The 24,050-nt window shown below is 47.5% G+C and overlaps 1 protein-coding gene across 5 annotated transcripts in view; it reads right to left on the minus strand.

The window, feature by feature from the left end:
• Positions 1-16,063: 16,063 nt before the first annotated feature.
• The window catches only part of PIEZO2 (piezo type mechanosensitive ion channel component 2), a 344,750-nt gene continuing 336,763 nt past the window's right edge, over positions 16,064-24,050 (minus strand). For 4 of the 5 annotated variants that reach the window (XM_082354794.1, XM_082354793.1, XM_082354795.1 and 1 more), the window contains 5 exons: positions 23,713-23,885; positions 21,350-21,478; positions 20,069-20,148; positions 18,850-19,033; positions 16,064-17,563 (listed from right to left, as the gene is read on the minus strand). In XM_082354794.1, coding sequence (XP_082210920.1) covers positions 17,311-17,563; positions 18,850-19,033; positions 20,069-20,148; positions 21,350-21,478; positions 23,713-23,885 — 819 coding nt within the window. In that variant the 3' untranslated portion in view covers positions 16,064-17,310. Of the gene's footprint in view, positions 17,564-18,849; positions 19,034-20,068; positions 20,149-21,348; positions 21,479-23,712; positions 23,886-24,050 lie in introns of those variants that run through there. The other variant, XM_082354796.1, reaches the window with a different exon arrangement.

Here is a 24,050-nt window from a genome sequence, read left to right on the forward strand (position 1 = left end):
CATTGAGTCAGTATTAACAAATACAGAAGCGCTCAACGGAGGTGGCTCTGTTCATTGAAGTTGGCCAGCCCCTCGTCAGGCTCTGTCACTGTGTTACCACTGTTTATCCAGCACCTTTCAAACCAAATGGATGTAACATTACTAAGTCCACGGAAACGTACTGTACCTTATGGGGTGGTTTTGCCCACCCTCCACGCCTCCCTTAGAGGGGCTGAGTGCACCCCACACCTCAGGTTTCAAGAAGCACGTGAGCCCCCGGGAGCACCTGAGGCCCTGCCCCCCAGGGTCCAGCCACGCTGTCTTGGGTGATTCCTGGCTTCCGGGTCTCCAAATATCGGAATGTCGGAGCCAAACCATAAAGTTGCTTGAAGCTAAGATGGGCTCGGGCTGTGATTTCCCAGAGGCGATACATGGGCAGCGTGGTGGTCGGGAGAGAAGGAGAAATCAGAAACAGAGTTGGTTAGACCCGCCCTGTTGGCACTTGGAGCTTGTCCACGACGACCTGGCTCTGCCCCCCCCCCCCGAGAGCCCGTTGCCAGCCCCTCCTGGGAGGGCTTCCCGTGTGGAGCGGGGCAGCGGTCTGCCCTGAAGACCTCGGCAGTGAGCACTGTCGCCTGCACGGCCGGTGGAGGATACATACACCATCAGGCCCTATTCACCTGATGAACGTGGGTTGAGTCGGAGCCACGTGGCCCCAGAGAGTGGTGGCTGCGGCCCTGCCCCTGCCCCTCATCCCGCTGGGCCCAGGGACAGTGCAGGAGTCGGTCATGGGCACATAGTGCTCACCGCAAATTCAAGTCAGGATGGGGAGCGGGTGACAGAAGTCACTCCATCTCATGGGGGTCAGACTGACCTGGGCACCCAGAGGAAGTGTGTCGTCTCTGAGCTGCAGGCATCGTGGTCCAGGAGGTGCACAGACCCCGTTCCCCGAGGGTCTCCACGCGCGACCCATGCCCAACTCCGGCAGCAGTGATGGGCTTGGAGGCGTGCTTCAGCCAGGGCCAGCTTCATGATTTTCGGGGCCCAGAGCAAAATGAAAATGCAGGGCCCTTTGTTCCAAACTCAGGCAGAAAGCCTTCTTCCCCTCCTGTGCGTCCCTCTGCCCGCCCTGCCCAGCCTTTGTCTTAAGGGCCAGTCCTTGGGGAGAGAGCCTCATGGCGGCTTCGGCCCTGCCTGCAACTCGGCCCAGAGGTCGCCACTTGGGCGGGGGGCAGCGGCAGGGTGGGGGGCCCCCCAACATCCAAGTCTCCAAGCCCCAGCACATCCCCCACCGCCCCATAGCACTTCCCTTACAAAACACAAACCCAAAGACAAAATTCTTAAACTCCAGGTGACCCCAGGGGTGGCCCCTCTGGGTTCTGCGGGCCCTGTGCCACTGCAGAGGTCGCTGGAAGCAGGGTTGTCTGGGCCGGGCCCCACTGCAGGGCAGCCGGCGGACGGCCTGGGTGCAGGTGTAAACGTGCTCCTTCCGCAGCAGCAGTTTCCTGTTTGGATGTGCACCCTACCCGGGACGTGACTCCAGCCTGGGGCGGCTCCCCTGGGCCCTGGGGGTCTAGTTCCGGGCTCCATTGCAGGAGGGTGGATGGATTTGATCTTCCAGCCCAGACGCCTTCCGGCCTCTCAGGCCCTTTACTGCCCAGGGAACAAATGGCGTTTCTCCTGCTGGTACTAAGCCAGCCTCCTTGAATTACTAAGCTGGGAGGTCCCCCTGGGGTGGGGGGAGGGGATCGGAGGGTTAAGGAAACCCAGACTCTTCAGTCTACAGTGGGGACACCCCAGAACCAGTGGGAAGGCTGCTGCGGGTGGGGCGGTAAACCAGTGGCCCTCAGCCACTGCAGCCGCCCCGCCCCCCAGGATGTGAGCCCTGAGGGGCCTCAGGATGGGGAAGCGCAGGATGCTGCCCCAGAGAGCCGAGGTGCACATCAAAGGAGTGCTCTCAGTGAGCCCGGACTCTTGCATCTTCCCATACACAGAAAAGCGGATGTCTGGTTTTCTTTAATAACGGTGATCTTTGATGTCCCATCTACCTGGGGTTTGTTGCAAAACCCCCTCTGTATCCTGGCTTCTCCCTTACCTCTTCAGAGCAGTCCCTCACAGGTATCTGAGAGGCTGCCTCCCCGGCTTGAAGTTCTTAGAAAGTCTGCTGAGTAAAACATAATTCTCAACTTTTAGGTTGTGCTTTTTTTCCCCCCAGTTGATGGCCTTTATCTGTGGGCTGTCCCCCTCCTCCTCCCCCTTTTTGGCTTGTTTCATAACAAGCAGGTTTGTGACTCTGCCTGAAATGCCCAGTTTCTTAGGAGGACCTTCAACATTTTTTGTCAGTGTTTTATCAACATTTTTTATCAGTCATAGAACTGCACAGGTCGTGCACGATTAAAAGTCTAGCAAATCATCACTTTATTTCTACAACTCCTATACTTTTCATTACCTGAATTTGTGTGTGCTCCAAAATACAAGTGTATCTAATTCTTTATCTCGTTTACTATATTTCACATATTGGACATTACAATAATGACTACTTTTCAAATATGTTCTACCCTATTCTTATTTGTACTCTAAAATGAGAACGTGAATAGGCTTCGGGAGAGGCAAAATAAAGATACTGTATACTGTATTTTTGATTAGAAAAATATGTTGGTTTGTTAAGGAGGGTCTCAGCTCAGGGTCTCGAGAGCTCAGCATCCGAGTTTCTCGGCCACCAGGTGGCGCTGCGGAGCGGACCCGGGATCGCCTCACCTGGACCAGCTCCAGGGTCACTTCTGCTGGACACTGTGAACGGACTGCAGGATGGGTGACCAGGGTCTGAACAGGCGATTGGATGAACACACGTGTGCACACGCACAGACACACGCTTTATCAACACTGGGTTGTGTTTGCTGTTACTCTTCCAGCCCCAAGCCACACATAACACTGTGTGGTGGAAGAGGACCAGTTGGGCCTCTGCTCAGCTCTGACCTGGGCCACTTGCCGTGCTTTTGGCGGGGGGGTGTTGATGGCATTGCACATTGCAGGTAAGCTAGCTGCCTGGCCCTTGCCCCGTAGATGCTGACAGTGCCCCCAGCATTGGGACAAATCAGCCATGTCCCCACACGCACTGGGGCGGGGTGCTGTCCCTTGTCAGGAGCCAAGACAGCGCCCCCTGCCCCTCACTCCGAGCACCATGTGACGTCAGAGCAGCAGCAGCCTGGCCCCCACTCTGCCGTCCCCCGTAGCCACCTGGAACTATTAAAATGGAAATAAAAGGAAATCAAATTCATTATTTTGGCCACACTGCCATGTCTCAGATGCTGGACGCCCCCGCGTGTCCCTGGCTCCCGTGGACGGGCTCACACAGTCGCCACAGAAAACCCCTCGGACAGCACTGCTCTGGGTGCCTGGCCTGTGTCGGTGAGTTGGGGTGGGGTGGGGGGCGACTTTGGGCAAGAATCAAACCCAGACGGACGTTTCCAAATCAGTGGGTGAAGCTGGTAGTGGTTTGGTGGGTACCGGGCAGCAGGATCCAGAAGTTTATGGAGAGGCTACGGCTGCTCTTTTAATTCCACATCCCAGATCCCTAATTTCCAAAGGAAAACAGCTGGTGCCTCCAGGGAACAGACAGGAGGAAACCGCTGGTGTCACCGCAGTGACCGGCAGGGGTGAAAATGGGAGGTGTGACAGTGCTGACTTCTGATGTTTTCTCTGGACCAGCACGGTGTCCCTGGGCTGAAATGCCTGCATCTTTGCCGCCTAATGGCCCCCAGGTGCCCTGGGCTTGGCCCTCCGGGGGGTGAGGACATCTCCACTGAGGAAGGAGCTCTGCTTCCCTCTTTGGGGTTTTGTTTTATGGAAATTATATAATTTTTTGTTTATTTGAAAAACAAAGCACAACCAGCAACCCCAAAAGTACAAAGAATAAAATAATTCTTTCAAATCTCATCCTTCAGAAACAAGCATTTCCTTTGTGACTATCACTCCAGGCCTCTCTGTACAAACTGGGAAAGGGACCAGCAGATACAAATTCTTTTACAGGATGGGCTCCTGCTTACTATTTTAAAATGAAAGTGTAACAATCTTCATGGAATTTAGTGAAAAAGAAGGAAAACTAAAGGAATTTTTGAAATTCAGATAAGTGTTTCTTCATAAGAGAGGTTCATTTCTAAAAGATTGCTCTCGCATTTAAAATACTTAGATTGTTTTTATGCCTATTTCATCTTTAGACATTTTCTGTTGATTCCCTGCTCTGGAATATGGGGAAATTAGCACCACCTGGGGCCCTTGGATTGTTTTTTTCCTAATGTGTCCTGATTTTTTTTGTTATATTATTCATTTTCCCATTTTCAAGGTTTGTAACATTTACATCTTGTTCTTTAACCACAATCCCTCAGGTTTTTTAGTCTTAAAAACTTAGTCTTAAATTTATATTTAAATGGGTTTAGAGCTCACCAGCACCAGTTTTTAACCATTATTTTTCCTTTTTTTAAAAAAAATGATTTTGATTCATCCCTTGATTGGCTAAATTTCACCGTTTCTCTTTTTCCAAGAAAGGCTCATGGATTTCTTGAATTATTGCCTACATGACAGCATCTGCCTTGTGTCTTTTTACTTTATGTACAACTTGGCTAAGTAGGACACTTCTGGGTGACACCTTCCCCCCTCGGAAACTTGTTAATATTGCTTTACTCCTGGCAGTGAAAACTGCATGGGAGGAATCTGAGCCAACCAGCCCTTCCCCTTGTGTGTACGTGGACGTTCCGCCCGATGCACCTGACTCTTCCTGCGTCCCGGGGCTCCCACCCTGGACTAAGCTGGGTGTTGATAATTCTACATGGGATTTATGTATTCATGGTGCAGGTTGTAGAGTCAAATGTGCCATCATTTCAGGAATATTTAATTCTAAATGAATTTATTTTCATCAAAGTAATATATGCACATAACCTAAGGGTCAAATGCACTCCGCCTACACTTCCCCAAACCCCAATCCAATTTTCTGGTGATGACCAAATTCACATTTTCTCTTTCTTTTATATATACTTCCATATTTCTAAATAACATGTTTATAATGTTCTTCCTTGGTTTTTAGATTTTAGAAAGTGTTGAATAAGTTCCTTTGGTGAAAGTTGAGATTTCTCCTAGGACTTTTTGCAGCCCCCTGCCTCAGCTAATACAATTTTGATTGATTAGTGCCTTACGTTTTCATATTTTACATATATAAGTAACGTCTATTGCTTATCAGATTTTTCCATAACTAAAATAGAGGTTTTCCCTGAACACCCAAAGGCTTTCTCCGCCTTCCTTACCCTGATTTTTTTTTTCCATAGTCTTTTCTTGTCTTTCCTCCCTTCAAGAATACAACCCAGGGACTTAGTCTTATCCCCAGGGCCTAGAACCGTGCCTGGCTTGAAATCATTACACATTAAATCCTTGCTAAGTGAATAAATCTGAGGAAATAGAGAGCCACAATTATATACTTTCTTGTTCATCTTTTGTTTTTTCCCCAAATTAATAATTGCCTGGAATTAATCATAGCCTCACTTTTTTACTTGCCTGTATTTCTATATAATTATAATTGATCTTTTTCAAAATTCCCAAAGGGCTATTAACCCCTCTGCACACTCTCCATGTTGCAGTGATACATCAGGTGGGCCCTCCTCCAGCCCCCAGCCTCCCTGGCGTCCAGCACTGAGCAGCTGTGTGCAGACGCCCTCCCCACGCAGGGGTCTCTGTGCCCTTCCCCCTCCCCGAGGGTCTCGCTTCCTGGTTCCCATCTTCCTCTTCCTTGTTTACTCCCTCATTTCAGTGGAGGACGTCTTCCAGGAATTTCCCAGAAAATGGGGCCAGAGGGACTGTTTTGAGCTGTTGGCTGTCTGCACTGTGTCATTGTCACGTTTGTGCCTTGGCTGGGACAGAGTTGCAGGCTGGAAATCCTCTTCCCTCAGGGATTCGAAAACACTGCTCCGTTACCTTCTAGCTCCATGTCCAAGTCCATTGCCAGTTTGATAGTTCTCCTCTCTCTGAAATTACCTCGGATATGCTCTGAAATTTCACCAGATGTGCCCTGGAGTGATTCTTTGCATTGATTATGCTGGGAAAATCTCTTCATTTCTTTATTTTTAAAAGTAATTTCCACTCTTCAGTTTTCTCTTCTTAGATTTCCTATTAGTGGTGTGTTGCACTACCCGATTTAATCCTCTAATTTTATTACCTTTTCTCTCCTATTTTTCATCTTTTACACATTTTCTCAATTTTATCTTTCAAACCTCCCATGCATTTCCATTTAAGGTCTCAGATTTTTAATTTGCACTGAGCTCTTCCTTCTTACTTCATTTTCTAATTGTTCCTTTTTCCACTCCTAACATAAACTATTCTTATTTCCTGAACCCAATATCATGTATTATCTTTTGGAAGATGCTGATTATCCTGCTTTTCAAATTCTGCCCCTGAGATCCATTTTGGCCTCTGTCTTTGTGTTGAAGGCACTCCCAAGTGTCTGGTGATTCTCTGTGACTCTTTACCTTTGAGAGGGAGGCACTAAAAGCTACCCGGTGTTGCGGGGAGGCTGTTTGTGGGCGGGGTTATGGGTGAAGGGCTGTGATGCAGGGTGATTTGTACACGTGTTTGGAAGCTTCTTTTGGGGATCCCAGGATGCTGAGGAGCTGAACGTCTTTCCCCTGGTCCGTCGGTCCTTCCAGAGAAGACGACTCATGTTCTGTGAGCAGGTGGAAGAGGGGCCAGGGTCTCCCAGCAGCTCCTCGACTTGCACTTGTAATTCTGTTAGCATGATGAATTACAGTGACATGTTTTCTGATGTTAAACCCACTTGATCATGATGAATTTTTTTTAGTGTACTGCTGAAATGGATTTGCTAATGTTTTGTTAAGGATTTCTGTGTCTGTGCTCATGAGGGCGATCTTTAAGTTCCTTATCTTGAAATGTCTTTGATGATTTTGGCACCAGGGTAACCGTGGCCTTAGCAAATGAGCTGAGGAGCATTCCTTTCTCCTGTACTTTCTAAGAGAGTTCATGGAAGGATTGGTATTTCTTTTTAAATTTTTGCCAGAATTCAAAAGTGAATTCATCTTGCCTGGAGTTTTCTTTCTGGGAAAGTTTTCAATTATGAATTCAATTTCCTTAATTGGCATAGGACTATTCTGGTTTTCTTGAAAATTTTCTTTTGAGTCGGTTTTTGCAATACATGCCTTTCATGGAATTTTTCCATTTTGTTTAAGTTGTAAAATTTATTGACCTACACTTGTTCATAATATATAACCTCATCATCCTTTTAATGTCTGGAAAATCTGGAGTGATGTCCCTCAGCTTCTGGCTCTCAAATCAGTATTTATTGCTTTATTCCATTTGTATTTTTCTATTTCTTCTTGAGTTGAATTTTATCATTTACATATACATTTTAAGAAAATTTTCTATTTGATCTAAGTTTTCAAGTATATTACTACATAATTGTTTATAATATTTCCTTACAGTTACTTGTTTTTAAATTTATGCTTTGTCTTTCTCTTTTTCTTTTCTCTTTTTTTCTTTTGTCAGCCTTGGTAGAGGTTTATTTTCTTCAGAAACAACTTGATTTTAGTGTTACTCTCTTGCATTTTTTCTTTTCTTTTCTTGTATTTTCTCTCTTACAAATATTATTTTCTTACCTTTGACTTCCTTTATCTGTTTATTATTTGTTATTATCTGTGTATTATTATTATCTGTTTCATTTCTATCTATCCTCTCTTCCATCTTGAATTAAATGCTTAATTCATCTATTTTCAGTCTGATTAGTGCACCTTACTTACATTTTACAAATTTTGAAATGTAGTCATTTTCTTTTGATTAATTAAACAATTTTGCATTCCATTTTTTTAAACTCATGAACTATTTAGGAATTTATATTTTCCTACCATGATTTTAAAATTATTTTTGCTTAGTCATTAGTAACTTAATTCAATCTTGGTTTAAGAACATGTGAGTCAAGACAGGCTAGATCATGCTGCCAGAATGAATAACCCCTGAATCCCTGTGGCTTAAAACAGCACAATTTTAATCTCACCTACACTATGGGACCATCAAAGTTTGGTAGTTACCTGGGCACCCTGTTGCCAGTTGCTATGTGAGCGGTTCCAGGAGAGAGGAGAAAAGAAGCTCTGAAAGCTCCAGGCCACCAGGGCCAGAACTCATCACAAAGCCCCACCCGATCACAAGGGGCAGAGGTGGGAAATGCAGTCCTGCTATGTGCCTGGAAGAGGGGAGAGCTGCGTGGGGTAAACAGCGCAGTATGAGGACAATTGGTTGCAATTTGTTGATACTTTTTAAATTTAACCTGGTCAAGTTTGTAAATGTTCCATGTACCCTAGAGTTTATGTATTCTCTATTTGTAGAGGGTTGGGCTCTGTAAAAAGTGGACACATCAGACTTCTGAGCTGAGTTGTTCGAATAAGTTTTATTCACCTTGATCTGTGAGATTCTGCAAGAACACTATTCTAATCTCCCACCACCACCGTGACTTTGATTCCATCAATTTCTCCTTTCACTTACGTCCATGTATTTCGAAGGTGATATGGTTAGGTTTGATTACTGTATGCTTTTGATCTGCACCCCTATTTTTACCAAAAATGATAAAAATACTGATCAAGAGGGCTCATATACCTGGCCATCTTCTCTAATTCACTACTAACTGGTACTAGTCATCACTACAGCATGTGGCCAGGATTTCATTTTATCCTCCCAGCATAGTTGTAAGGCCATTGCGATTTTATTCCTGATTTATTCCTGAACACAGATCCCAGACCAGACCCTCAATGACCCAGTTCCTTCCTCCACCCATGCTGCTCTCAGAAAAGACAAGCTGCTGTTTGAGGCCAAAACAACCATGCAAGACCCATTTTCCCCAGCAGCTGTTTTGGTGGTTCTGTGTGTGCAGATACTCGTACCGTTGAAACAAGCTGTTCAAACTGTGTCTTGCCACTCTGCCAAGTTGCAGGGCAGTTACCTGAGGGCAGGTGATGTGTCTGTCATTCACCTGTACATCGTCAGCGCCTAGCGCAGAGTGGGGCTTAGCAACACCAGGACCAAGGAGGGACAAAGGGATATGAGCTGTGTAGTGGGGTGGCGTGGAGGGTGGGTGGTCCCTGGTCTGTAACCTTCTTCCTTCTGATTCCTTCCCTGAATCTGTATTCCCTTTTCTGTAGTTCACTTCCTGGGTCATTCTCATCAGGGGTCCCACAAAGCAGTGCTGAGCCCCAACACCTTCCTCGTGGACCTCGTGGCCCCATCCCCCTTGGTGTCTCCATGGAGCCTGCCTGAGCCTGGCGCTCTCTGGCCAGACCCCAGTGTGGGAGGCGGCCCCGCCAGGCTCCCACGATGACTGAGGTCTGCAAGGGCCCCCCTCGGCCCTTCTGCAAGAAGACTTTGTTTTCAGTACATCCCCTGACACCACAGGGTCTCTCCTCTGTTTTCTGGTTATTTTATATTTTCTGATTTTTTGGTTTTGGGGGTTTTTTTGGTTATGCTTTCTGGGTTTCATGCCCCAAGGGCCGTGCAGGGCAGAGGTGCTTGTCATCAGCCTCTGGGGCTCCGGGCAGCGCTGAACAATGAACCATCTGCAAGGCTCATTAATATTTCACACCTTGCATCAGCCAGATGCCCCAGAGCAGCATCGCTCATGATTTTGTAGAGCTCTGTGTGGTTCTTTAACGTGTGGTTAGCGTTTTAGGAAGGCCCAGCCCTGGAGCGCTCAGCGTATGTGCTGGCAGCCTCCCGGTCAGGCTCTGGGCAGCCCCTCCGGGCCGAGCCACCAGCCAGCCAACGGCACCGGGAATCCAGAGAGGTTAGCCCAGAACTTTCCACGGCTCAGTTGGCCTCTGTTTTCATAAAGTCTTCCTACGTGGAGATGGAACAACATTCACGTATGTGAAATTTTCCCTGGAAGAAACTTGCTGTGATGGAGGTGGTACCAAAAATCTAAACAGATGAACGCATGAGGGAAAACAGCTAGAAGATGGAAACCGGTTTTATTTAGTAGGATTTTAAGTGTCTACACTTGCACACTTGGAGGTCTGCGTCCTGGGAAGTGAGTGAGGGCCTGGGTACTGCGGCCGCATTGGGGCAGGCCCAGCAGTGCAGGCATCGGGTCGGTTGGTCCAGGTGTTCTGGGCTCTATCCCAGGCGGTGTCCTTCCCCGGTGACTCCTGTCCCCTCCAGGCCCTCCCTTTCCTATTTCCCACTCTGCCCTCTGGACACCATCCACCCTTCGCGTAAGTTCAAGGCAACATGCCCCCTCTCCTGGGTCTGCTCCATTTGGGACTTCGCTCTAGCGCAGAACAGCAAATGTAGTTTGTCTTTGCAAAATAATTTCCAGGCTAATCCAGTGGGTGAGGAGTGATTTCACGGGAGGTCTGAGAGACTCCTTAGTGATACTGAACCCAGACCAAGTGGGTGACTCACTGCCCCCTCTAGCGTTGAGCCCAGGCTTGGGGCCACCGACTGAGCCTCGCTTATTATCATTTATTAATGAGGCAAACCAGACATTTCCAATGATTGGCTACTTAGTTCCAAGCCTAGAGACGTCCCTTGTCAGCCATCATTTTTATAAGGCTGCAAAAATTCTTCACTTTTCTCCATAAGCTTGACCTAGTTTTCCCATCAGGCCTTTGACCAGCGGCCGAGAAAATGTTAAATGATCAGGAAGGGAACGTGAGGGACGTGGATACGGACCTTCCTTCTCTGAGCTTTAGTTTCTCAATTGCTTTAGACGCCCCTTTCGTAGGAGTGGGGGGATAAAATTTTGGATCCAGGCAGGGTAGACGAGAGCTTGGCTGGAAGGAAGGCAGGGCCAGCATTTCCCGAGCGTCTTCCGCCTGGAATCACGACTCCTCGGCCCTGCATGCATCTCCAGAGCCTCCCTCGGGAGCAGGACGGGAACGGAGAGTCCTCCAACCTGGCTGATGTCAGAATCACCTGGATGGTTTAAATGTGGTAGATTCTTGGACCCCGGCCCCCAGGGTCAGAGTTGTGGGATCATGTGAAGTCTAGAAGTCTGTATTTTTTAACAAGAACTGGGGGTGATTCTGATGATTAGTCTGTGTTAGGAGCCCATGGATTAGACATCCTGTCCCCAAGCACAGATCCATGACAAGAGCTGGGACACTGATGAAACGAGGTATTTCTGGGTCCTAGATCCATATGATCTGATCGGTGAGTCTTGTAGGGTTCTGGAACCTATGGTTTTTCAAAGCTCTTCTGTTGGTTCTGATGAAATTCCAGGACCACCGGGGATGGAGACCAGGGCTGCAAGCCCACTGCTGTAATGAACAGTAAGAATGGCCTGCACAGGGCAGGAGCGCGGCTCCGGACTGGAGGGGCAGGGGTTTAGGGGAGTCGGCCAAACAGGTATCTGTTGACTTCATGGCCTGAGCGAGTCCCAGCCCCTCTGAGCCCCTCCACCCCAGTGAATGAGTATTATAAACAAATAGAAGGCAGGAAAGATAGAGAGCTTTGGGGTGAAAATCATGATTTTGGTTTTGGTCCTGAATGTGAATGTGAGGTGCCTGTGGATTCTTCATCTAGAATCCATCTGAGCAGTGGGTAAAAGGCAAGACAGACACTGAGGAAGGAAATCAGACTGGAGCGCCTGCCTGGACGGGCATTCAGTCCGGACGACATTCCTCATTGATGGTGACGTTTGTCACCCAGAAGCGAGCTTGGTGAGAGAGACAGAACCACCAGGAGGAAGAGGGCTCCTAGGAAAGCTTTCGGAGCTGATTTTAGGCACTTGTGAAAGGAAGACTCTGTCCCATTGGATGATGTCTTGCCTGCAGGGCGGGGGTTACGACAAGGACCCTCCGCTGAGAGCCGGGCCGCCTATTCCTTCCGGGGCCCCGAAGCTTCTGGGCTGTTCCAAGCATCTGGACCCCTTCCTCGGGTTGGGAGACTGGCTGGTATCCTCCTGACACCCAAGGTGACACCAACCAGCCTAGAGGCAGTTCCTCCTGGCATTGGACGACATCCACTGGGAAGGAGACGGACACGTTTGTGTGAGAGACGCAGGGGCTGTGCCTGTGAGACGTGGGGCCTCCTGGGGGACAGTCCCGCCACCCTTTAGGGTTTCTGCCTGGAGGTCAGATCACACCAACCTTTATCCCTCCCCCTCCATCCTGAAAACCCCGCTTCCTTGGCCTTTTCCTAGCCCTTCCCCCTCCCTCCCTCCCGAATAGCAACTGGCCCTGAACCTGGAGGCGGAGGAGGATGGCCGCACCCACCAGGGGCCGGGAGGACGATGGGCGGGACCTGGTGGGAAGCGGAGACCCTGGGAGGACAGGGCGGGGGTGTGGGGCGTGTGAGGAGCATCCTGGGTGCTAACCAAGGATGGGCCAGGCTCTGCGGCTATGGCCACATGTTCAGCCCCGGATGCGAATGGCTCCAGTCCCTCCGCTCTGCTCACCTGGCCTGGGCCTCCAGCCTGGTCCCCAGCCCCTTCCTCCACCCCCCCACCCCCCACCCCGCCCGCCCACTCTCCTGGATGCTTGGACATCTCACAGTCTCCTGGGTGTCGATGGCCTTTCAGAAGTCCTTTCCCAGACTGCGGTGGATGCAGAGGCAGGGAGATGGGGGCCCAGAGCTGCTTGAGTGCTGCCTGCAGTTTCCATCCTCCTGCTCGTCGCTCTCCAGGACGTTTCCTTTCTGTCCTTCCTCCGGCCAAGGGTCGGGTGGGCGCCTTAGTCACGCCTGGCAGCTCCCCATTTCCTCGGCCTCCTGGCTGGCGCTCCTCACCTGCTCCGCCTGAAAGAACAAATGCGGGCACGTGCAAATAAACGTTGGGGAAAAGCGGCTTTGGGGAAAGTCTCCCTGCAACCTATTAAATCTCCCCTAAAGACCGTTGCTTTGGACCTGCAGGGCAGCTGCGTCCCGCGGGCATCACCGAGCGCTGGCGACATGCGGACACAGGGTGAGGGCCCTACATCAGCCGCCCCACAGCCCAGTCGGCATCTGCGCCCGGGACAGAGGCTGCGGAGAGGCCAACCTGTATCCCCGTAGCTGGTCCACAGACAAGATCAGTCTGGGCAATTCACTGCGCGCGGGGAGCGCCCTTCGACAGGAGGCCGGTTCTGGAGGTCGGAGTAATTCTGCGGCCAAGCGTGGTGGAAGCAGCGCTGCTGCTCGGGACCTACCCCGGGGCACCCCAGCCTCAGCGACACGGGCACCGCGGGGGTTGGAGCGGAGAGGTACTCATGCGTTGGGCTGGACCTCGTGGCCGCCATCCTCACTGGTCTCCACCCTCCGCCTCCAGGCAGCCCCGGCTCCTCCAGCTGTGCCTCTGGGAGAGGGGGTGGGGTGCAATGCGGGTGTCTCTCCCAAAGACAGACGCAGCAGCCAGAGGTCACCACGCACGGGGATGCAGCCCTGCACTGGGTGAAGGTCACGGTCAGGGTTTTGGATTCTGCTCACCTGGCTCGACAGACAGGCTTCCCAGCCAGTCTCGGACCCACGAGACTCCACCAGGCTTCCGTTGAGCTTCTGCTCTGGGTTTTGGCAATACCCTTTATGCTTCCGAGACACGCACTGGCCTTGGACAGCTGGGCAGGCAGGGACTTGTCTCAAATGCTTTTGAAATTTGGTCATTATGAGCAAGTTCTGTGGGTCTTACTGATTTTTGGACTCTTTAAAAAATGAGGCACAATCAGAAACTTGGTGTTGAGTGGAATGAACATCTGAAGTACCAAAAGGCCCTGTGAAGATGCCACGAGCTGCTTCCCTGAAGTGGCCTCTGTTCCTCCCAAGAATGGGAACACGGCTCTACTGTCTTTGACTGTTAACTCATGAAGGTAAGAGAATTTAATCCATCTTCTTTAATCCTTGGACATTAACTTGATTTACTATTTTAACTTTCGTTTCTCCCTGAAAAATTGTGAAAGGAGGCTTGCATTTAAGGTTGCAGTATTTCCATGTTAGCGTTTTATTTTGATGTATCTTAGGGATGTCATTTTATTTCTCTGCAGATCCTCACAGAGGTGACATTGGACAAAGTGCCTGGACCATAGTTTGTGATGGGAAATTGAATAAGGACTAAAAGTTTGGTCTTAGGTGTGGAGTGGTATAGAAATCACTTAATTGATGGAGTTTGTGAGCCATTTCAGAGCCTTCTGGGGACAAAATCTAAACTGACCACTGGAGGTCCCATAAGGATGTTGGTGATGGAGGATGGACTCGATGTGGGCTCAGGGGAGTTAGAGGGTCCCCAGGCTGGCTTCCTTCCTCCAGGGGGGACAGCCACATACTTGGCTAATCAGGGGCTAATGACCAAGGGGTTTAAAGAAGAAGATCTGGGAGGACTTTTTCTCCCCTATTCTGCGTGGGTTTTTCCATGGGGAAGAATAGCATCACTGTAATATTCCTGGTCTCTCCCCACTTTCATATTCATTCCCCCCACTGAGCTTTTATCAATATTACAGGTGGCTTTTTTATTGAAACAATTTTTTTAGAGCAGTTTTGGGTTCACAGCAAAATTGAGAGGAAGGTACCCAGATTTCCCATAGACTTCCGGACCCACACATGCAGTCTCCCCCATTATCAGCATCCCCCGCCAGATGGGACGTTTGTTACAAATGAGGACCTGACATTGACACATCATTGTCACCCAAAGGCCATAGTTTACATTACAGTTCACTCTTGGTGTTGTACAGTCTATGGGTCTGGACAAATGTATTACATGACATGTATCCAACATTACAGTTTCATACAGAGTATTTTCACTGCCCTACAATCTCAGCTCTGCCTGTTCATCCCTTCCTTCCGCCTTAACCCCTGACAACCATTGATCTCTTACTGTCTCCATAGTTTTGCCTTTTCCAGAACGTCATATATTTGGAATCATACAGTATGTAGCCTTTTCAGATTGGCTTCTTTCACTGAGTAAAATGCATTTATGTTTCCCCCATGTCTTTTCATGTCCTGAGAGCTCATTTCTTTTTACTGCAGAATACTATTCCATTGTCTGGATTCTAACACAGTTTTATTTATTTATCCATTCACCTACCAAAGGACATCTTTGTTGCTTCCAAGATTTGGGCAATTATGCATAAAGCATCCAGATGCTGGGCCTTTGCTCAGGACCTGGAAGGGTGGCCCCAGCTCGCCAGCACCCCCGGGGCTGGGTGAAGCTCCATGTCCCTCTGCCTGGTCCTCCCTCCTCGCTGGTCAGACCCCACCCCCCCAGGTCCTTGGGGACGGTCCCTCTCAGAGCTATCTCCAGAGAACATATTCTAAGGGGACATGAGTCCCTCATCTCTGGGCCGGGTCTGGCGCTCATTTGAGGGTGAGGATTAAGCCGGTTACAGCTTGCTGATCCCTTCACGTTGTCAGATAATTGGGCTGAACAGGGTCGTGACAGGCTGGCCGGGGGTCCCAGCAGAGGCACCTCCTTCTCTGGGGAGTCCCCACTCCAGCACAGGCCTCGGCAGGACTGGTCCTTCTGCATCTCTCTGTGTCGTTCTGTGCCCTCCCTCCTCCACACCTGAGGCTTTTTCTTGAACCATGGGACCTGTTTACCATCCTGGCATCCTTTACCTCTACGCCTGTTAGAAGGATTCCTATTCCTTTTCTTCCTAAATATGCTGTAATGTGCTCTCTCTCGGGGTCCCCTGCTGACATTTTTAAAAGAAAGAATTCACAACCAGGAACGTGCAGGAAGACGCTTCCTGCTGTCGGGAAATCAAGTGTGGGCTGAAGAGCTCCCTGAGTGCTCTGAGTTTATTGCTACGACGACAAGCATTTCTCTAAGCAGGGGGGAGGCACGCGGCTTTCACGGCTGAAGCACAGGTTCGCACTGATTCCCTAGAAGACACGGGGCATCAGTTGAACTCTCTGTTTTAAAGGATCCATATTCACTGTAATGGTTTCCTTCTGGGAAGTTAATTTCTCATCAGTTGTTTCCTGCTTTTATTATTCCCATAGAGCACCCACATGAGAAAACCCACAATGCAACCAACAAGAAGTGGATTCTTAGTTGATTTTTTTAGCTCCCGGTACACAGTACAGAGAAGTCGCTTTTCCTAGTTCATGCAGTAAGGCAGAATGAAGAGTATTCTTAGAGTGACTTTGCAGGATGTGCTTTATTTTGTCAGTCCTGAACCCAAACTACAGAGGATCATTTTTTGGGGGGACATAGTCTAGTCCATTCGATGATTCTTCTCAGAAACTGTCTTTTAATATGGAATGAAAACTACATTTCAATCATCAGCTTTTCATGCTACATTGTTATTTCATGAAGAGGTTGTATGACCCATAATAATAATTTAAGAAAAGGCCATTTGTTTATTTCCCCAAGCTCAATATACATATTTCTTCCATAATTTTGAACTTAAAAAAACCCGTCTCAGATGTAAAAATGTGAATTGGAATATGTAAACTCGTTGATAGACCTGAAAAACAGGGAAAAAAAATGTCACATACTGGAAAAACCACGGCCGTGAATCATGGAAATGGGAGGAAGCGTCGGGGGTGGGGCAGAGGAGAGCTCAGACCTCAGTCAGTAAAGGTGACAACGTCCAAGGACCCTGCCTCCAGCTGGGCGTCGGTGTTGCACGGGGAGCAGTAACTCTATGAACCAGAAAACCACCAGGTCGGAGTGAGTCACCACCTGGGCCTCAGCAACACCATGTCCACGTATTTGTTTTGCTGCTTTTTTTTCCTGAGAGGTCACTGGTGTTTAATGGAAAGATTTCTCATTAGTCTTCAGTTAAGGTAAGGCAGTAAGTGTCACTAATGTTTTCTTTTTGCTTAGAATGAGGCTTATCCTTCCACTGGCATCGCCATGGGTCACCGGCCCCCTCCCTCTTTCCCCCCTGGACGTATGTGTAGGAGTTTTCAGCCCCCGTTCTGTTGCGTATTCGGGGTGCAGGGCCCCCGTCCTCCTCACAGCAGCGTCCCCTTGGCCGCAGAGCCCCGTGCATTGCGTTGCATTGTAGCGTCTCTTCGGAGGGCACCGTCCCTCACAGGAGAAGGCCTTTCCTTCCTTCTCCTCCTCCTGTTCTGTTTCTCTGAGGGACGAGACCCATCAATGACTCCTCCACATAGTCGATCAGACTGCAAGACACCGGGGACTAAAACATAAAGCGAGTAGCCCTGATTTCAGAGGAATGGAATTACAAAGGACTTTTCGAGAGTGCCTTTGCTCGGAGCTCTGAGGGCAAAAGGAAGCCCACTCCTTCTGCACCAGTCAGAAGAGAGACCGTTTCCACCGAATTAGAAATGCTTAGCTCTTAGGAGAGTATTGTGCTTTTCTTGTTTTCTTTGGAAAATTCCAATGTGAACTTGGCTTGTGGTCTGTGGCCTGGGGCGTCAGTTTGTTTTCTCCCTGGTCCATTTGATCATGGTTTCTGGCGAACGGTACAGGAATATTAATTTGGCATAGAGGTCCTCCTCCAATTCCAGCTCCCCGGTCTCTCGAACTAAAAAAATATCTGTGCACAACTTCAAAATCCGATCCACATTTGGAAGCTCTTCAAACATGATGGAGTGAGAAATCCCACTGAAGAATTCTCGGACAAACTTCCCAATCACCAGGACCACCGAAGCGTAGAGGCCCATGATACTGAAAAAAAAATGAGGTAGAAATGTATCTGGCCGTTACATATGGTTAAGAGAACATGCCTACAAGAAAAAGAAAATGAACATTTTCCCTCAAACGCCATAAAAGACATGATAGACTTACCAAAGCTTAAGTTGTTTCCCTTTGGTGAAAACATTGACCTTTTTGCTGATTAAAAAATTTTTTTTTAAAAAAAAATTACACATTACAGAACTGTAGGACTTGAAAAATGAAAGTCCTTTGAAATCTTACATTCTGGAAACAACCAATGTTAATAGTTTCGTGTATGAACTTCTGGTGGTTTTACTGCATATATTATATGAATAAGCTACATAACATATATGGTAGATAGAGGGGTGGGATAGGGAGGGTGGGAGGGAGACGCAAGAGGGAGGAGATATGGGGATATATGTATATGTATAGCTGATTCACTTTGTTATAAAGCAGACACTAACACACCATTATAAAGCAATTATATTCCAATAAAGATGTTAAAAAATATATATATATGATAGAAATGCAATTGTTATATACACTTTTCTGTACCTAGGACTTTGTCCTGCCTTCCTCAGAGATTCATGTTTATAATAAAATTCTGGATAGACAATGATTTCTTAAGAGGCTTATTCTGGGAAGTAGAAAACTTTGTACTAGCATCTTGTAGGGGGTGTGCCTGTCCTAGGGTTGAAGTGTCAGAACATGGAGAAATGGTAACATCAGGCATGTCCCAAACTGTGATTTCTAATTGACTCTCTATCTGTTCAGGTCAGAAGGCAATGTTAGCAGAAAAGAGAGAACTCGGCCCATTTCTAGTTTAAGCCCTGAATTGCACTAAACTGTGTTGTAACAGGAAGGAATAGTTAAGAAGCTGGAAATATGGCTTCTGGTCCTATGCTTGGTGGTGGGACTCACACAAGGCGTTTTTGATGTCTTTGGGACTCTGGTTCCTCAGTTTTTAGAACGAAGGGCCCTGTGACAAACCATAATGGAAAGAATGTATATATATATATATATATATATATATATATATATATATATATATATGTATGTATGTGAATAACTGAGTCACTTTGCTGTACAGAAGAAATTAACACAACACTGTAAATCAACCAGACTTCAATAAAATTAAAAAATAAAATAAAATAAAATGAAGGGCCAAGGATCTGTGAATTCTAATAATGCAGCTATAGAATTTGAGAATTCTAAGAAGATAAAAGACTTCCCATCCTCAACTTGGTGTGATACAGAAGTGGGATCTCATAACTGTTAATGGTGAAATGGTTCCTTACCCATAGCCGGCCAGGAACCCCAGGCTTGGGGGGCTGACCTTGTCATTGAAGACCACCAGCTCCAGGGCCTGCACATGCTGGTTGTAGATTCTATTCCCAGTCAAGTTGAGAACCCACCACTCACTGTTGGATTTAGTTGTATTGTCTCTGGACAAAATTATGGTTATGTTCATGAAATTAGTTTCTGGAGAAGGAGAAACATGAAATCAAATTAGCAGGAGAGTTTATGGATTTAATGCACTTCAGCCATTCTCGGATGAACCAGGATAGCCTGGTTGGTACCCATGGCATCCGGTTCCAGGATGGGGACACACAGGCACATCAGCTCTGTAAGAGGAAAAGGAGGAGGGGGCATGGCGTGGGGGGTCTCTCTCTTTCTCTAAGAGGCCAGTCCTGTTGCTACATGAGACAGCAGCAAAGTCACAGGGTGAACGGAGACCCATCACCGGAGCATCTTGGCTGACAATTCCAAACAACTAATTAGACGTTTAAAAACCCCAGTAGCTGACTGTTGATGGAATTGATGGATTCTTTCATGTTACCACCGTTTACTGAGTGCCTTCCAGGAGGAAGGTGCTCCAGGAGGTGCTAAGGGGTCACCAAGTTGCACGCAGCCCGGTTCAATGGGAAAGGCCATGCACACAAGCGCTATTTATGGGCACGTGGCAACCCCCGGCACTGACAAGGTCTGCTAGCTAGGGGAGACCACTTCTGGGTGGTATGATCCCTGAGGGCTTCCCAGAGGAGGTGACTTCTGAGCTGAGTTTTGCTGGCTGAGAGCTTTAATAGATGGAGCCCTACTACTGGTACTCAGTCACCCTCGGGCTGAATCAAGTCCATTTCCTGCCATCTTTTTATTGTTCTTATCGTGGGGCCTTCAGAGTTAACGCTGTATTAGGCAGTTTTCTGCCAAAGATACGGTTGCTAATAGAAACAAGTAAACAGATTCTGATGAATCAGTTAACATGTCACTGAACGTGGATTTAAGTCAATCAAGTTCTATATCAATGAACAAAGGAAGATGAAGAACACGCCCCCAGGTGAGTAAATGATCCCTTCTTGCTGGTGGACACAGCCCAGAGCCTTATGCTCCTTGCAAACCATGTCACAGGGGGAAGAAAACTGGAAAGGAGCTTGATAAAGGCTGAAAGGCAAACTACAGACGTTGAATAAAAGAAAGATTAAGAAACGTTCTGAAACAATTCCTTCTCATTCTTACCAGATAGAAGTTGCTTTATGGGTTTGGAGTTAGAGTCACTGGGTGCTTTCACGTAGTATGGGTAAATCCTTTCTATGGTCCTGGGCATTAAGAGAAAAAAGGATAATTAAGTTTTAGTTGTTTTACCCATGCAAAATTGTTTTTTGTTGTTGTTGTTGTTGTTGTTGCTATTTTTGACCTCATTTCAAACAAGTAATGGGGAGAGTCTTCCTGTAACTACGCGATGTGCAGTCATCATAGTTTATGGGTTTCCATTAAAATCAGAAGTCTCCGAAGCCGAATAAATTCACCAGGTTCTAACCAGACACTCATGCCAACTCTGTACCCAAGCTGGTTAATGGCTTAAAAACTGCTGCAGAGATTTTTCCACATCTGTGACTTTTCTGAAGCAAGGGGCTGTCTTTCTTGCTAGGATCCTACCACTCTTCCAATTTTAATTTTTGGGATTTCAAAACTCTCTCTAGTGAAGTGGGCTGCCCGAGCTGATCCAGAGACGGGAGTGAGGTGGGGGGCAGAGGACTGGCGTCCTAGCCCTTAGCCCACCCTGCACACGGGCCACTCCCTCTTCCCAGGGCTGTTTTCTCATCCGGGAAGTGATGGGGGAGGATCCGACGGTTCTCAGGGGCCCTTAGTGTTTAGTGATTGACAAGGGGTACTTTAGGGACCATGTCTGACAGCTGCATCGTGGCAGTCCTCACACGCAGCACTTCGACCTGGGGCTGGGGCAGACAGGGGACAGAGCTGGGCTGCGGCTGGTGGGCATCTGGAATACTTCACTTAGCAGTTCTGGACCAATGGCAGTGTTTTTCTCCTGCTGGTTCTCATATGAGAATCTAAACATCACAGCTCAGATGTTTGGAGTGGAGTATTGTGTGGCAGGATAATATATTAAGATACAGTTTTTTCCCTCAAATTTCTACCCACCCCCTTGCCTTCTTCTCACGCCCATTTGTTAGCCAGGATTTGGTGCCCCAGGGGCAGGGGTAATAGTAGAAAAGGGTCTCCCAGGGCCTTTCCCTGGCTTTTGGTGATTACGGTCAGATGAGAGCAAGGTTTGCTCCCCAGAGAAGAGGTCAGTCCTCCCCGGATGAGCTGGGCAGAGGGGGCGGGAGGAGAGCAGACGTGCTTTGACCCAGCCCATCGAGGACTCTTAAGTACAGGCTCACTTGAGTTACCAAAGAAGGAAGAAATGGCGTTTCTTGCACACACGTATTTGTAGAGGAGATTTGGACCAGACACACACACCTTCTAACATTGTATTAAAAATGACAATCAACTTACACTGGCGTTTTGGAACTTTCTGTGTTGTTGCCAGCTATCATTTTAGCAATGTGCTCTCGTGTCGTATTTTTAAGAGGAAAAGAAAGCTTATCTGTTGCTATTTCTGCTTTTGCACCCAGACTCATGTTTCTGTGAAGAAAAAAAGAAGAGCTCAACATCAGTGGTTATTCAGAAGTCTGCAGGAGAGGTTAAAAACTCACTGAACTATTAATCTCACCAAGTTTCACTGGGTCCACAATTGTCAACCTCAACCTGACCTCCTCACCTTTACAGCTAGCCTCTTAGACATCCAGGGAGGCCTCAGACACCTTTAACACAGATACAGGTGAGGAGGAAGAGTGTGGGGACACAAGAGAAATCCCTGATGATCTAACAGGGATTCTGAAACACTTTATGTTAACCCAGCGACGTTAGTCTCCATGGGGACTCAGAGAATCTATGTTTTAAAAAGAATGTTCACAATGAGATATCACCTCACACCTGTCAGAATGGCCATAATGCCCATCATTAAAAAGACAAGAGTTAGCAAGTGTTGGTGAGGAGGTGGAGAAAAGGGGACCCTTGTGCACTGTTGGTGGGAATGTAAGTTGCTGCAGCCACTATGGAGAACAGTTTGGAGGTTCCTCAAAAAATTAAAAATAGAACTACCATGTAACTGAGCAATCCCACTTCTGGGTATTTTTCCAAAGCAAATGAAAACACTAACTCGAAAAGATATCTGCACCCCCATGTTCACTGCAGCATTATTTACAGTAGCCAAGATACAGAAGCAACCTAAGTGTCCATTGACAGATAAATGAAGAAAGAAGATGTCATACACACACACACACACACACACACACACACACACACACACACACACTGGAATATTATTCAGCCATAAAAAAGAATGAAATCTTGCTATTTGTGATAACCTGGATGAAACTTGATGGCATTAGGCTAAGTGAAATAAGTCAGAAATACTGTATAATTTCATTTATATGTGGAATCTAAAAATAAAAACACAAAACCTGAACTCATAGATACAGAGAATGAATTGGTGGTTCCCAGAGGTGGGGGGATGGGGTGGTGGTGAATGAAATGGGTGAAGGGGGTCAAAGGGCACAAACTTCCAGTTATAACATGAGTAAGTCCTGGGGATGTAATGTACAGCATGGTGACTGTAGTTAATCATACTGTACTGTATATTTGAAAGTTGCTAAAAGAGTAGATCTTAAAAGTTCTCCTCACAGGAAAAAAAATTTTGGTAACTGTGTGGTGATGGATGTTAAGTAGACTTCCTGTGATGATCATTTTGAAACGTATACAAATATCAAATCATTATGTTGCACCCCTGTAACTAAAATAATGCTACATGTCAATTATATCTCAATCAAAAGCAAAACGTTCAATCAGAAATTGATTTTTAATTTCTTTTGGTGGCTCTTCAAAGGAAGGGCTAGAAAGTGCATTTTTGCCAGTACAGAACTCCACGTGAGGAGTTTGGGACATTTCAAAGGAGAAAATACAATTAAAGAAGGAGTTCTTTAAATTCTGAGCAGCCTCCTTCAAAATACTTCTTACTATTTCCTTGTGAAGTCAGATTCTAGAAGGCTTTCTTCCTTACCTATCAGGATTCTTTCTTAATTCCAATCAAGAAGCTGGTATTGTGGACCCAACAAACCTATCACGTGATTGCCCAGAGTCCTGAGTCACAGCCTGTCATGAAGGAAACTGAGCTAATCAGCCCGGGTATTACGTCCAGGCCCCCCAACAGCCCCCCGGACACGTCGGGCTTTCGGATGCAAGAACGTTTTGCGAGACGTGCTGCGTGGTGGCCGCAGGCTGGCCAGAGGCTCAGGTGGGGTGGGAAGGAATCTCCCTGCTCTCCCGTCCTGGGACTGCCCAGAGGCTCTCCCAGCTCAGGCTCGGAGAAGAGAGCTGCTGGGGCTCCCCAAGTGCTGGAGGCCGGCAAGGGAGAATCAGGGTTCCCAGCGCTGCAAGTCCTTTGCGATTAAGACCAGACCCCAAGCTCAGGGAAATCTTACACTTCACCCGACTCAGTTTCATGTTATGAGTCATCACCCTGTTTCTTTTCTCTCCACCTTTCTCTCTTGGTCACAGATCTCACTGCCAGCCTCATTAAAGCTGAAGTTAGTAGAAAAAAGGAAAACTAAGAAGTTCTTCGTTTTGTCAATGATTCCCAGGCAAATCATTATTTAATAAACAAAAATGTTAGCTGTAGCATCGAATGAACGTTCCCAGGAAGTACTGTGAACCAAGATCCGAATTAATCTGAGGTGTGTATCCTTCCACACCCCCCAACCCCCGCCCCGAGTTCAGGTTGGGGAAGGGGGAATTATGCATGGAAATACAGTAACTACCTCTGCACACTCCATGAAAAAACAACAGAGAAGCTACTATTGGGATCCATGAGCTCGTGTATCATTTTCTGCTTACTGGGAGGGCTGATGGTCCACAAAGAATTTGAGTTTCCTTCCAGTTCTGCTACTGTTATGTCTTCTTTTTCATAATTTTCCAGAAATTGCATAGCACCCTGTGTGCACACAAATACACTTGCATAAATAGATCACATACTTGAGGATGTGTAAGAAAGTAACTAGTCTTCCCTTTAACTGACCGTATCCAGGGGGAATCTCTTCCTCTGAAAGGCACCTCCCTACAATGGGCTGCCTGGTGTGTTCTGACACTGACAGCTCCA

The sequence above is a fragment of the Balaenoptera borealis genome, assembly GCF_965194805.1.
Source record: "Balaenoptera borealis genome assembly, chromosome: 14".
Classification (NCBI taxonomy): domain Eukaryota; kingdom Metazoa; phylum Chordata; class Mammalia; order Artiodactyla; family Balaenopteridae; genus Balaenoptera; species Balaenoptera borealis.